The sequence below is a fragment of the Oncorhynchus gorbuscha genome, linkage group LG18, assembly GCF_021184085.1.
Source record: "Oncorhynchus gorbuscha isolate QuinsamMale2020 ecotype Even-year linkage group LG18, OgorEven_v1.0, whole genome shotgun sequence".
Lineage (NCBI taxonomy): Eukaryota > Metazoa > Chordata > Actinopteri > Salmoniformes > Salmonidae > Oncorhynchus > Oncorhynchus gorbuscha.
The window spans coordinates 2,617,733-2,632,913 of record NC_060190.1 but is presented as its reverse complement, the minus strand read 5'-3'; the positions used below and the strand labels follow the sequence as shown (position 1 = coordinate 2,632,913).

At 44.5% G+C, this 15,181-nt stretch overlaps 1 protein-coding gene across 1 annotated transcript; it reads right to left on the bottom strand.

Annotated features, from left to right (window-relative positions):
• On the bottom strand, positions 1–8,276 carry LOC124002799 (zinc finger protein 189-like). The gene is made up of 2 exons (XM_046310537.1): positions 7,529–8,276; positions 1–540 (listed from the first exon to the last, which is right to left on the bottom strand). Exons 1-2 carry the CDS (start codon positions 7,866–7,868, stop codon positions 314–316), a joined length of 567 nt encoding a protein of 188 aa, XP_046166493.1. The 5' UTR covers positions 7,869–8,276; the 3' UTR covers positions 1–313.
• Positions 8,277–15,181: the final 6,905 nt, after the last annotated feature.

The window sequence follows — 15,181 nt, the reverse complement described above, 5'->3', positions numbered from 1 at the left end:
CTGGGAAAATCTTTTCCCACACTGAGAGCAGTGGAAAGGCTTCTCCCCTGTATGTGTTCTCTCATGTATTTTCAGGCTTGTTAACCAGCTGAAACTCTTTCCACACTGAGAGCAGTGGTGAGGCTTTTCTCCAGAGTGTATTCTCTCGTGTCTTTTCAGGCTCCCTAACAGGGTAAAACTCTTTCCGCACTGGGAGCAGTGATGAGCCTTATCTTCTGTGTGTGTCCTTTCATGTCTTTTCAGGGCCCTTAAGTGGGTAAAACTGTTTCCACACAGGGAGCAGTGGAAAGGCTTCTCTCCTGTGTGTATTCTATTATGCGATTTCAGGCTCCATAAGTGGCGAAAACTTTTTTTCACACTGGGAGCATTGGTAAGGCTTCTCCCCTATGTGCATTCTCTTATGGTCTCTAAAGTGCCCTAACCACCAGAAACTCTTTCCACAATGGCAGTAGTGGTGTCGTCTTGCTGGTTTGGACGTCTCTGGATCTGGATCCCCTGAAGGACTCTTCCCGCTGTCAGAGTGAGAGTCTGGTCTCTCTCCTGTCAAATACAAACAAAAACACTATTGGTTAAAACAGAGAAATCTTAATTTTAAAAAACGATTTATTTTACCAGGTAAGTTGACTGAGAACATATTCTCATTTACAGAAACAACCTGGGGAATAGTTAAAGGAGGAGGGGAGGGGATGAATGGACATTTTGCCAGGACACCAGCATTAACATCCCAACTCTTGCGATAAGTGCCATGGGACGGTCTTCCTATGAGGTTTACTCCAGACTGGATTCCTACAAGGTTTAATCTAGACTAGTTCCCTCAATAAAATAGCGTGTAATCAAAGTGGCTGTAGTGCTTTGTAGACTAATAAAACCACTATCGAACTTGTCAGTTCTGCATTTAATAAACCTAATAGTGAATAAACCGTAAACTTAGATAAACAGCCAGGCTTTTATATGCTTAAATCACTGAACACAACAGGCTCTTATTAGAGACAGGCTCTTATTAGAGACGGGCTCTTATTAGAGACGGGCTCTTATAGGAGACGGGCTCTTATAGGAGACGGGCTCTTATTGGAGACGGGCTCTTATTGGAGACGGGCTCTTATTGGAGACGGGCTCTTATAGGAGACGGGCTCTTATTGGAGACGGGCTCTTATTGGAGACGGGCTCTTATTGGAGACGGGCTCTTATAGGAGACGGGCTCTTATAGGAGACGGGCTCTTATAGGAGACGGGCTCTTATTGGAGACGGGCTCTTATTGGAGACGGGCTCTTATTGGAGACGGGCTCTTATTGGAGACGGGCTCTTATTGGAGACGGGCTCTTATTGGAGACGGGCTCTTATTGGAGACGGGCTCTTATTGAGAGGCTCTTATAGGAGGCTCTTATAGGAGACGGGCTCTTATAGGAGACGGGCTCTTATAGGAGACGGGCTCTTATAGAGACGGGCTCTTATAGGAGACGGGCTCTTATAGGAGACGGGCTCTTATTGGAGACGGGCTTCTATTGGAGCCAGGTATCCATTTCCTTAATGCACACAACTTTTGCTAATTTGCATAGTAAATTGTTTAATTTCAGCATTTTAATGCATTTCTTAATTTTATTTATTTTGTCTTAGTATACTCTGACTGTGCATGTTCAGGCAGTTCTTACTTTTCCCCCCAAGAGGGCGATCAACCGATTTCTCCCGAAGTTGAATGGTTTTGTGTTGCCAGTTAGCTAGCAGTTCTCAGCTGTTAGCAGTCAATGGCTAGCCGTTTCTTACTGGCTATAAAAATGGTGGTCACTAGTTACCACAGCCACAAAGTCAGAAGACCGGCCTACTCAACCAATCAGATGAGGAATGGGATGGCGAGTATTCTGGTTCGTAGGAGAAACACCTCATTATCCAAAATTGCATGCCTCGATTTTCAAGTTTGTGGACCAAATAACTAAATACGTTCAGGAACAAGCGTTGGCAACGTCACTAAAAATTCACAACATCGAGAAAGGACAAACATTTTCGCAAATGGGTAAAGTTGTGGACTCTCTTTTAGATGCCAAGTAGCTAACTGTTGCTACTCTCATCTAGTATAAGGGTTTCCGTTCCGAGAACAGAGGAGCCGGTCATCTGATTGGTCGAGGAGGCTGGGTCTCTAAAGATTCTGACTCTGTGGTCTCTAAAGATCCCATGGCACTGATGAAGCCGGTCATCTGATTGGTCGAGGAGGCGGGCCTTCTGACTCTGTGGTCTCTAAAGATCCCATGGCACTGATGAAGCCGGTCATCTGATTGGTCGAGGAGGCGGGCCTTCTGACTCTGTGGTCTCTAAAGATCCCATGGCACTGATGAAGCCGGTCATCTGATTGGTCGAGGAGGCGGGCCTTCTGACTCTGTGGTCTCTAAAGATCCCATGGCACTGATGAAGCCGGTCATCTGATTGGTCGAGGAGGCGGGCCTTCTGACCCTGGTCTCTAAAGATCCCATGGCACTGATGAAGCCGGTCATCTGATTGGTCGAGGAGGCGGGCCTTCTGACTCTGTGGTCTCTAAAGATCCCATGGCACTGATGAAGCCGGTCATCTGATTGGTCGGTCATCTGACTGTGGTCACTAAAGATCCCATGATGGTCATCTGATTGGTCGAGGAGGCGGGCCTTCTGACTCTGTAGTCTCTAAAGATCCCATGGCACTGATGAAGCCGGTCATCTGATTGGTCGAGGAGGCGGGCCTTCTGACTCTGTGGTCTCTAAAGATCCCATGGCACTGATGAAGCCGGTCATCTGATTGGTCGAGGAGGCGGGCCTTCTGACTCTGTGGTCTCTAAAGATCCCATGGCACTGATGAAGCCGGTCATCTGATTGGTCGAGGAGGCGGGCCTTCTGACTCTGTGGTCTCTAAAGATCCCATGGCACTGATGAAGCCGGTCATCTGATTGGTCGAGAGGCGGGCCTTCTGACTCTGTGGTCTCTAAAGATCCCATGGCACTGATGAAGCCGGTCATCTGATTGGTCGAGGAGGCGGGCCTTCTGACTCTGTGGTCACTAAAGATCCCATGGCACTGATGAAGCCGGTCATCTGATTGGTCGAGGAGGCGGGCCTTCTGACTCTGTGGTCTCTAAAGATCCCATGGCACTGATGAAGCCGGTCATCTGATTGGTCGAGGAGGCGGGCCTTCTGACTCTGTGGTCACTAAAGATCCCATGGCACTGATGAAGCCGGTCATCTGATTGGTCGAGGAGGCGGGCCTTCTGACTCTGTGGTCTCTAAAGATCCCATGGCACTGATGAAGCCGGTCATCTGATTGGTCGAGGAGGCGGGCCTTCTGACCCTGTGGTCTCTAAAGATCCCATGGCACTGATGAAGCCGGTCATCTGATTGGTCGAGGAGGCGGGCCTTCTGACTCTGTGGTCTCTAAAGATCCCATGGCACTGATGAAGCCGGTCATCTGATTGGTCGAGGAGGCGGGCCTTCTGACTCTGTGGTCTCTAAAGATCCCATGGCACTGATGAAGCCGGTCCAGGCGGGCCTTCTGACTGTGGTCACTAAAGATCCCATGGCAGTGATGAAGCCGGTCATCTGATTTCGAGGAGGCGGGCCTTCTGACTCTGTGGTCTCTAAAGATCCCATACTGATGAAGCCGGTCATCTGAATAGGCGGGCCTTCTGACTGTGGTCACTAAAGATCCCATGGCACTGATGAAGCCGGTCATCTATCTGACTCTGTAGTCTCTAAAGATGGCACTGATGAAGCCGGTCATCTGATTGGTCGAGGAGGCGGGCCTTCTGACTCTGTGGTCTCTAAAGATCCCATGGCACATGTCATCTGAGCATGACTCTGTGGTCACTAAAGATCCCATGGCACTGATGAAGCCGGTCATCTGATTGGTCTGACTGTATATCAAATTCTTATCAGTGCCTTCAGAAAGTATTCAGCTTAATCCCATTACAGACACATTCCAGACCCATATCCCATTGACATAAATATTCATAACTTCATCCACATTACAGACTGAAACACATCATTGTTATGTTAGCAACATGTTAGCATCCCCAGACCCATATCCCATTGACATAAATATACACATCAATACATGTTAGCATCCCCAGGCCCATATCCCATTGACATAAATATACACATCAATACATGTTAGCATCCCCAGGCCCATTCAGATCCCATTGACATAAATATACACATCAATACATGTTAGCATCCCCAGGCCCATATCCCATTGACATAAATATACACATCAATACATGTTAGCATCCCCAGGCCCATATCCCATTGACATAAATATACACATCAATACATGTTAGCATCCCCAGGCCCATATCCCATTGACATAAATATACACATCAATACATGTTAGCATCCCCAGGCCCATATCCCATTGACATAAATATACACATCAATACATGTTAGCATCCCCAGGCCCATATCCCATTGACATAAATATACACATCAATACATGTTAGCATCCCCAGGCCCATTCAGATCCCATTGACATAAATATACACATCAATACATGTTAGCATCCCCAGGCCCATATCCCATTGACATAAATATACACATCAATACATGTTAGCATCCCCAGGCGCATTCAGATCCCATTGACATAAATATACACATCAATACATGTTAGCATCCCCAGGCCCATTCAGATCCCATTGACATAAATATACACATCAATACATGTTAGCATCCCCAGGCCCATATCCCATTGACATAAATATACACATCAATACATGTTAGCATCCCCAGGCCCATATCCCATTGACATAAATATACACATCAATACATGTTAGCATCCCCGGGCCCATATCCCATTGACATAAATATACACATCAATACATGTTAGCATCCCCAGGCCCATATCCCATTGACATAAATATACACATCAATACATGTTAGCATCCCCAGGCCCATATCCCATTGACATAAATATACACATCAATACATGTTAGCATCCCCAGGCCCATATCCCATTGACATAAATATACACATCAATACATGTTAGCATCCCCAGACCCATATCCCATTGACATAAATATACACATCAATACATGTTAGCATCCCCAGGCCCATATCCCATTGACATAAATATACACATCAATACATGTTAGCATCCCCAGGCCCATATCCCATTGACATAAATATACACATCAATACATGTTAGCATCCCCAGGCAGCGACTACAGCTTTGACGTCTTTCTGTCTTTTCTACGTCTAAGAGTTTTACGCACCTGGACTGGACAATGCTAACGCCAGCTATCAATAGCTATCAATACTGTTACACAAATGCTAGTTTCGCTATGGTTGAGAAGCATATTTTTGAAAATCTGAGATGACAGTGTTGTTAACAAAAGGCTAAGCGAGAGCTAGCATATTGATTTCATTTCATTTGTGATTTTCATGAATAGTTAACGTTGTGTTATGCGAATAGATTTACACAATCCTGGATACAGGTTTTTTTCTTAGCTAAACGTGACGCACAAAATGGAGCGATTTCTCCTAAACAAATAATCTTCCAGGAAAAACTGAACACCTGGACATTTAACATTTACATTTAAGTCACATGCTCTTGGACTGTACAATATCTGCTAATTATTATTTAAAACAATTCTTCAAGCTCTGTCAAATTGGTTGTTCATTGCTAGACAGCCATTTAAGTCTGGCAATAGATTTTTCGAGACGATTTTAAGTCAAACTGTAACTACACCAGCGTATATTTGGCTTTGTGCTTTAGCTTATTATTCTGCTGAATTCATCTCCCAGTGTCTGGTGGAAAGCTGACTGAACCAGGTTTTCCTCTAGGATTTTGCCTGTGCTTAGCTCCATTCTATTTTTTTTTATCCTGAAAAACTCCCCAGTCCTTAATGACTGCAAGCATACCCATGACATGATGCAGCCATCACTATGTTTGAAAATATGCAGAGTGGTGCTAAGTAATATGTGGATTTGCCCCAAACATAACCATTTGTATTCAGGACAAAAAGTGAATTGCTTTGCCACATTTTTTGTAGTATTTCTTTAGTGCTTTGATGCAAACAGGAGATATATATATATATATATATATATTTACACACTTTTTTCTGTACAGGCTTCCTTCTTTTCACCCTGTCAATTACATTAGTATTGTGGAGTAACTACAATGTTGTTGATCCATCCTCACTTGTCTTCTATCACAGCCATTAAACTGTTTTAAAGTCACCATTGGTCTCATGGTGAAAAAAACTGCGGTTTCCTTCCTCTCTTCCTCTCCGGCAACTGAGTTAGGAAGGACGCCTGTACCTTTGTAGTGGCTGGGTGTATTGTATATCATCCAAAGTGTAATTAATAACCTCACCATTCTCAAAGGGATCATCAATGTGTTTGGATGGATTAAATATTTTGTCCTCTTCCATAGCTTGAAGACGATGCCTTTGTACAGAGACAGAAACTGGTACAAAATCCAGCCCCAAAAAATTGGACTGCAAGGCCATGTTAAATTAAATAAATTAGTATGTAACAGGGAAGTTCATCTGAAATCAGCCACAAAAAATACAAATAATAATAATAAATAATAAATTCGGACAATTTCAACAACTAAAAAATTCAGTGAACATTTCTGTTTAGCTGTTTTATAATAATACATTTTAATCTAAAATCAAGGTGTGTCAATTTGTGTCAAACAGGTCGGCATTACGAGTCATCACACTCCCTCATCTGATTGGTGGAGGCGGCGGGCTTTCTGACTGTGGTAACTAGGGCTGACTACCATCATGTTTCCCCAGAGTTATTCATTCATTATGTCAATGTAACAAATCCAACATTAAACTTCGTAAACAAGTCATGGTAATTGATGGTAACCTCAAACAATTCATTTAGACTCGGCGTTAATTTGAAACAGGCGTTCATTTGAAACAGGCGTTAATTTGCTGAAATGTGTGCCGTTACGATTAATGAAAAGGGACAGACAGTTATTTGAGACTGTGTTTAATTGAAGTTACGGGTAGCCAAGTCAGTACAGGCAACATTTTAAGTAAACATATTTGTTAGGCTACTAAACAATGGGTCGTTCCATATGAATTCAATCCCTTCCTGACTGCACCTCTTTGATTTGAACGAAAACCTTCCAAAACCTTCCAAACATGTTTTCCCGAAGGTAGAAACCTTCCAAACAGTGTTCAGAAACCTTCCAAACATGTTTTCCCAAGGTAGAAGTGTTCAGAAACCTTCCAAACATGTTTTCCCATGGTAGAAGTGTTCAGAAACCCTCCAAACATGTTTTCCCATGGTAGAAGTGTTCAGAAACCTTCCAAACATGTTTTCCCATGGTAGAAGTGTTCAGAAAGTGACTTTTTGGAGCTGAATGCCAAAACATCCTCAGGAGATAGAGATTCTCAAAGTTGACCCATTTTGCAAACCCAACCCCACCTTATTGTGAGACATCCATGTCTTCATCATTGAACTAGATACAAGGTTGAGTTTTATATCATGTGTAAACATGTCGGGTTTCATTCAAGTCAAAAGGGGGTGCAAGACAGTAGTTTGTGCCTGTGTTTAAGATACTCACTGGTGTTAATCAGATCTTCAGTCACATCCTCTTTCACTCCCAAAACGACTTCATCTTCCTCTTTTGAGATATCCTGCTCTTCCTCTCCAAAAGGTTCTTTCTCCTCTTTCACTGTAACATCCTCCTCTTCTTCTTTCACTGTAACATCCTCCTCTTCTTCTTTCACTGTGGCAGCCTCCTCCTTTCCCACTCCAAAAACGGCATCCTTTTCTTCATCCTCCTCCTTCACTGTAATAACGTCCTCTTCCTCTTCCACGACACTGTTCACCAACATACCCTCTTTCTCCGTCCAGCAGACCTCCTCTTCTTTAACAAGGGGGGAGTAACTTAGTGAGCTCATGGTCGGGGATGTTAGTCAACTAGCTTAGGTCAATATACCAACAAAAAGATACTTATAGTAGCCAGCTGGTTTGACGAAAGATGGGGACACCGACGGTTCTTTACTCACCGAAGTAAAAAAATGAATCCTTTAACTTAATATATAAATTGTTACAAGCCGTTTGTTTATGTCTGGAAAACGTGTTGGTGAAAAGTTAACTAAGTTAACTTCAGCTACTGGTGCCGTCGAAACGGCCGTAGCCATTTATCTATAACGCAGCAGACAAACAACCTCGTCCCGAACTGGATGTGAAATTTAAAAACCCGATTAACGGTACTAAGGTGTAAACATAAGTGTATTTAAAACACATTGCCTAACATCAATAGGACGTGTTTGGACACTTTTAACTCTTTTTTTTTGTTTGTTTGGTTTTGCGAGCTGCTACTGAAGAGTCGCTTCTTCTTCTTTATGATTTGTTTTGTCGGGTTTGTCTGCATTACACCGCCGCCTACTGTACTGGAGTGGGAGGCCCGTCACAACCTACCCTTACTTCAGGTAAGACGGGAACAAGGACAATTACCATGACAACTATTAACCCTCTTTAAAAACCCACCACCCCATTCCACTATTTAACCCTGTCTAATCCTAAGACCAGAACACTCCAGAACTATTTAACCCTGTCTAACCACAGAACACTACCACCCCATTCCACTATTTAACCCTGTCTAATCCTAGTCCAGACCAGAACACTACCACCCCATTCCACTATTTAACCCTGTCTAATCCTAGTCCAGAACACTACCACCCCATTCCACTATTTAACCCTGTCTAATCCTACCCCAGACCAGAACACTACCACCCCATTCCACTATTTAACCCTGTCTAATCCTAGTCCAGAACACTACCACACCATTCCACTATTTAACCCTGTCTAATCCTACCCCAGACCAGAACACTACCACCCCATTCCACTATTTAACCCTGTCTAATCCTAGTCCAGACCAGAACACTACCACCCCATTCCACTATTTAACCCTGTCTAATCCTAGTCCAGACCAGAACACTACCACCCCATTCCACTATTTAACCCTGTCTAATCCTACCCCAGACCAGAACACTACCACCCCATTCCACTATTTAACCCTGTCTAATCCTAGTCCAGAACACTACCACACCATTCCACTATTTAACCCTGTCTAATCCTACCCCAGACCAGAACACTACCACCCCATTCCACTATTTAACCCTGTCTAATCCTAGTCCAGAACACTACCACCCCATTCCACTATTTAACCCTGTCTTATCCTTCTCCATACCAGTGGTCTGAGGACAGAACACACTCCTGCACACTTCTCACATCTAAGAATCTCCCTCCTCCATTTTGGAGGACATATATTTCCATTGTTAGATCGGTCACTCGAATATCTTGTCAATGTAATAGACAGTCGTTGGTACTGTCCAATGGTTTTTATACTGCATGTCCCACAGCAGCACCGACCGAAAACACACACACACACACACACACACACACACACACACACACACACACACACACACACACACACACACACACACACACACACACACACACACACACACACACACACACACACACACACACACACACACACACACACAAATAATACATTGGTTTAACCTATTTTTTTTAAAAGCAAATATGCAGTCCAAAGACGTCAAAAAAATGTATTAAATTTTAACTAATAAATCCATTCATTTTACAGAGGCAGACATGGTGTTTCCTAATAAACCCATTCATTTTAAAGAGGCAGACATGGTGTTTCCTAATAAACCCATTCATTTTAAAGAGGCAGACATGGTGTTTCCTAATAAATCCATTCATTTTAAAGAGGCAGACATGGTGTTTCCTAATAAATCCATTCATTTTAAAGAGGCAGACATGGTGTTTCCTAATAAATCCATTCATTTTAAAGAGGCAGACATGGTGTTTCCTAATAAACCCATTCATTTTAAAGAGGCAGACATGGTGTTTCCTAATAAATCCATTCATTTTAAAGAGGCAGACATGGTGTTTCCTAATAAATCCATTCATTTTAAAGAGGCAGACATGGTGTTTCCTAATAAATCCATTCATTTTAAAGAGGCAGACATGGTGTTTCCTAATAAATCCATTCATTTTAAAGAGGCAGACATGGTGTTTCCTAATAAATCCATTCATTTTAAAGAGGCAGACATGGTGTTTCCTAATAAATCCATTCATTTTAAAGAGGCAGACATGGTGTTTCCTAATAAACCCATTCATTTTAAAGAGGCAGACATGGTGTTTCCTAATAAACCCATTCATTTTAAACAGTGAGGCAGACATGGTGTTTCCTAATAAATCCATTCATTTTAAACAGTGAGGCAGACATGGTGTTTCCTAATAAATCCATTCATTTTAAAGAGGCAGACATGGTGTTTCCTAATAAACCCATTCATTTTAAAGAGGCAGACATGGTGTTTCCTAATAAACCCATTCATTTTAAAGAGGCAGACATGGTGTTTCCTAATAAATCCATTCATTTTAAAGAGGCAGACATGGTGTTTCCTAATAAACCCATTCATTTTAAAGAGGCAGACATGGTGTTTCCTAATAAACCCATTCATTTTAAAAGAGGCAGACATGGTGTTTCCTAATAAACCCATTCATTTTAAAGAGGCAGACATGGTGTTTCCTAATAAACCCATTCATTTTAACAGAGGCAGACATGGTGTTTCCTAATAAACCCATTCATTTTAAAGAGGCAGACATGGTGTTTCCTAATAAACCCATTCATTTTAAAGAGGCAGACATGGTGTTTCCTAATAAACCCATTCATTTTAAAGAGGCAGACATGGTGTTTCCTAATAAACCCATTCATTTTATAGAGGCAGACATGGTGTTTCCTAATAAACCCATTCATTTTATAGAGGCAGACATGGTGTTTCCTAATAAACCCATTCATTTTAAACAGAGGCAGACAGACAGGGGTAGAGGGAGACCCAGGAGAGTGAGGCAGACAGACGATGGAGGGTAAGGGATCCATTCGTAGGAGAGTGAGGCAGACATGGAGGGGTAGAGGGAGACGTAGGAGAGAGGCAGACAGACAAGGAGGGGTAGAGGGAGACGTAGGAGAGAGAGGCAGACAGATGGAGGGGTAGATTTGGTCCAGACAGGGAGAGAGGCAGACAGATCTCAGTGAGAGGGTAGAGGGAGTCCCTGGAGAGTGAGGCAGACAGACATGGAGGGGTAGAGGGAGACGTAGGAGAGAGAGGCAGACAGACGAGGAGGGGTAGAGGGAGACGTAGGAGAGAGAGGCAGACAGACGAGGAGGGGTAGAGGGAGACGTAGGAGAGTGAGGCAGACAGACATGGAGGGGTAGAGGGAGACGTAGGAGAGAGAGGCAGACAGACGTGGAGGGAGACGTAGGAGAGAGAGGCAGACAGACGAGGAGGGGTAGAGGGAGACGTAGGGAGAGAGGCAGACAGACGAGGAGGGGTAGAGGGAGACGTAGGAGAGAGAGGCAGACAGACGAGGAGGGGTAAAAGGGAGACGTAGGAGAGAGAGGCAGACAGACGAGGAGGGGTAGAGGGAGACGTAGGAGAGTGAGGCAGACAGACATGGAGGGGTAGTGGGAAACGTTTTAGGAGAGAGAGGCAGACAGACAAGAAGGGGTAGAGGGAGATGTAGGAAAGAGAGGCAGACATGGTGTGATACATTATTAAACATTTGGTCCAGTGTATCTGGCTCCCGAGCGGCACAGCGGTCCAAGGCCCTGCATCTCAGTGCAAGAGGCGTCACTACAGTCCCTGGTTTGAATCCAGGCTGTATCACATCCGGCTGTGATTGGAAGTCCCATAGGGCGGCGATTGGCCCAGCGCCGTACCCGGGTTTGGCCCAGCGCCGTCCGGGTTTGGCCAGTGATGGGTAGGCCGGGTTTGGCCCAGCGTACCCAAACAGCCGTTCGGGTTTGGTGATGGGTAGTCGGGTTTGGCCCAGCGCCGTCGGGTTTGGCCCGGGGTAGGCCGGGTTTGGCCCAGCATCGTTCAGTGATGGGGTTTGGTTTAGGGTAGGCCCAAGCGCCGTCCGGGTTTGGCCCGGGGTAGGCCTGGTTTGGCCCAGCGCCGTCCGGGGTTTGGCCCGGGGTAGGCCATCACTGTAAATAAGAATTTGTTCTGTACTGACTTGCCTCGTTAACCCAAAAAAATATGACCTACCTTCAGTAAGAAATAATAATGATATACAATTTAACTCTCTGTGTGAAAGTGGGACAAAACACACACACAAATGACTAAGCAATTTATTTCCCCAAAAATGTTTTATTTAAAAATGTTTTTTTACAGCACTATTCCCTTTAGAAAAAAAACACTTAAATGGTTCTTCTCTCCTGATCGTGGAGAGCTAGAGGGTTGTGTTAGCTCCCCAAGTTAATGCCTAGGCTTTAGCTCAGTGGGCTAACAGCACAGCCTTGCGGCGGACTTGCATGTATAAAGGGTTCAAATCCACGGCTCTCAGCCATATGTGTAAGGCATCAAGTGATGGAGCAGACTCTCTGGTTTAGAATACCCAAACAGCCTATCAGTGATGGAGCAGACTCTCTGGTTTAGAATACCCAAACAGCCTATCAGTGATGGAGCAGACTCTCTGGTTTAGAATACCCAAACAGCCTATCAGTGATGGAGCAGACTCTCTGGTTTAGAATACCCAAACAGCCTATCAGTGATGGAGCAGACTCTCTGGTTTAGAATACCCAAACAGCCTATCAGTGATGGAGCAGACTCTCTGGTTTAGAATACCCAAACAGCCTATCAGTGATGGAGCAGACTCTCTGGTTTAGAATACCCAAACAGCCTATCAGTGATGGAGCAGACTCTGGTTTAGAATACCCAAACAGCCTATCAGTGATGGAGCAGACTCTCTGGTTTAGAATACCCAAACAGCCTATCAGTGATGGAGCAGACTCTCTGGTTTAGAATACCCAAACAGCCTATCAGTGATGGAGCAGACTCTGGTTTAGAATACCCAAACAGCCTATCAGTGATGGAGCAGACTCTCTGGTTTAGAATACCAAAACAGCCTATCAGTGATGGAGCAGACTCTCTGGTTTAGAATACCCAAACAGCCTATCAGTGATGGAGAGACTCTCTGGTTTAGAATACCCAAACAGCCTATCAGTGATGGAGCAGACTCTCTGGTTTAGAATACCAAAACAGCCTATCAGTGATGGAGCAGACTCTGGTTTAGAATACCCAAACAGCCTATCAGTGATGGAGCAGACTCTGGTTTAGAATACCCAAACAGCCTATCAGTGATGGAGCAGACTCTGGTTTAGAATACCCAAACAGCCTATCAGTGATGGAGCAGACTCTCTGGTTTAGAATACCCAAACAGCCTATCAGTGATGGAGCAGGCTCTCTGGTTTAGGGTACCCAAACAGCCTATCAGTGATGGAGCAGGCTCTCTGGTTTAGAATACCCAAACAGCCTATCAGTGATGGAGCAGACTCTCTGGTTTAGAATACCCAAACAGCCTATCAGTGATGGAGCAGACTCTGGTTTAGAATACCCAAACAGCCTATCAGTGATGGAGCAGACTCTGGTTTAGAATACCCAAACAGCCTATCAGTGATGGAGCAGACTCTCTGGTTTAGAATACCCAAACAGCCTATCAGTGATGGAGCAGACTCTCTGGTTTAGAATACCCAAACAGCCTATCAGTGATGGAGCAGACTCTGGTTTGGTTTGGAGCAGGCTCTCTGGAATACCCAAACAGCCTATCAGTGATGGAGCAGACTCTGGTTTAGAATACCCAAACAGCCTATCAGTGATGGAGCAGACTCTCTGGTTTAGGATACCCAAACAGCCTATCAGTGATGGAGCAGACTCTCTGGTTTAGAATACCCAAACAGCCTATCAGTGATGGAGCAGACTCAGAATACCCAAACAGATGGAGCAGACTCTCTGGTTTTACCCAAACAGAGTGATGGAGCAGACCAAACAGCCTATCAGTGATGGAGCAGACTCTCTGGTTTAGAATACCCAAACAGCCTATCAGTGATGGAGCAGGCTCTCTGGTTTAGAATACCCAAACAGCCTATCAGTGATGGAGCAGACTCTCTGGTTTAGAATACCCAAACAGCCTATCAGTGATGGAGCAGACTCTGGTTTAGAATACCCAAACAGCCTATCAGTGATGGAGCCTCTGGTTTAGAAACAGCCTATCAGTGATGGAGCAGACTCTCTGGTTTAGAATACCCAAACAGCCTATCAGTGATGGAGCAGACTCTGGTTTAGAATACCCAAACAGCCTATCAGTGATGGAGCAGACTCTCTGGTTTAGAATACCCAAACAGCCTATCAGTGATGGAGCAGAGTCTCTGGTTTAGGGTACCCAAACAGCCTATCGGTGATGGAGCAGACTCTCTGGTTTAGGGTACCCAAACAGCCTATCAGTGATGGAGCAGAGTCTCTGGTTTAGGATACCCAAACAGCCTATCAGTGATGGAGCAGACTCTGGTTTAGAATACCCAAACAGCCTATCAGTGATGGAGCAGACTCTCTGGTTTAGGATACCCAAACAGCCTATCAGTGATGGAGCAGACTCTCTGGTTTAGAATACCCAAACAGCCTATCAGTGATGGAGCAGACTCTCTGGTTTAGAATACCCAAACAGTCTATCAGTGATGGAGCAGACTCTCTGGTTTAGAATACCCAAACAGCCTATCAGTGATGGAGCAGAGTCTCTGGTTTAGAATACCCAAACAGCCTATCAGTGATGGAGCAGAGTCTCTGGTTTAGGATACCCAAACAGTCTATCAGTGATGGAGCAGACTCTCTGGTTTAGAATACCCAAACAGCCTATCAGTGATGGAGCAGACTCTCTGGTTTAGAATACCCAAACAGCCTATCAGTGATGGAGCAGACTCTCTGGTTTAGAAAAACCAAACAGCCTATCAGTGATGGAGCAGACTCTCTGGTTTAGAATACCCAAACAGCCTATCAGTGATGGAGCAGGCTCTCTGGTTTAGAATACCCAAACAGCCTATCAGTGATGGAGCAGACTCTGGTTTAGAATACCCAAACAGCCTATCAGTGATCGAGCAGACTCTCTGGTTTAGGATACCCAAACAGCCTATCAGTGATGGAGCAGACTCTCTGGTTTAGAATACCAAAACAGCCTATCAGTGATGGAGCAGACTCTGGTTTAGAATACCCAAACAGTCTATCAGTGATGGAGCAGACTCTCTGGTTTAGAATACCCAAACAGCCTATCAGTGATGGAGCAGAGTCTCTGGTTTAGAATACCCAAACAGTCTATCAGTGATGGAGCAGACTCT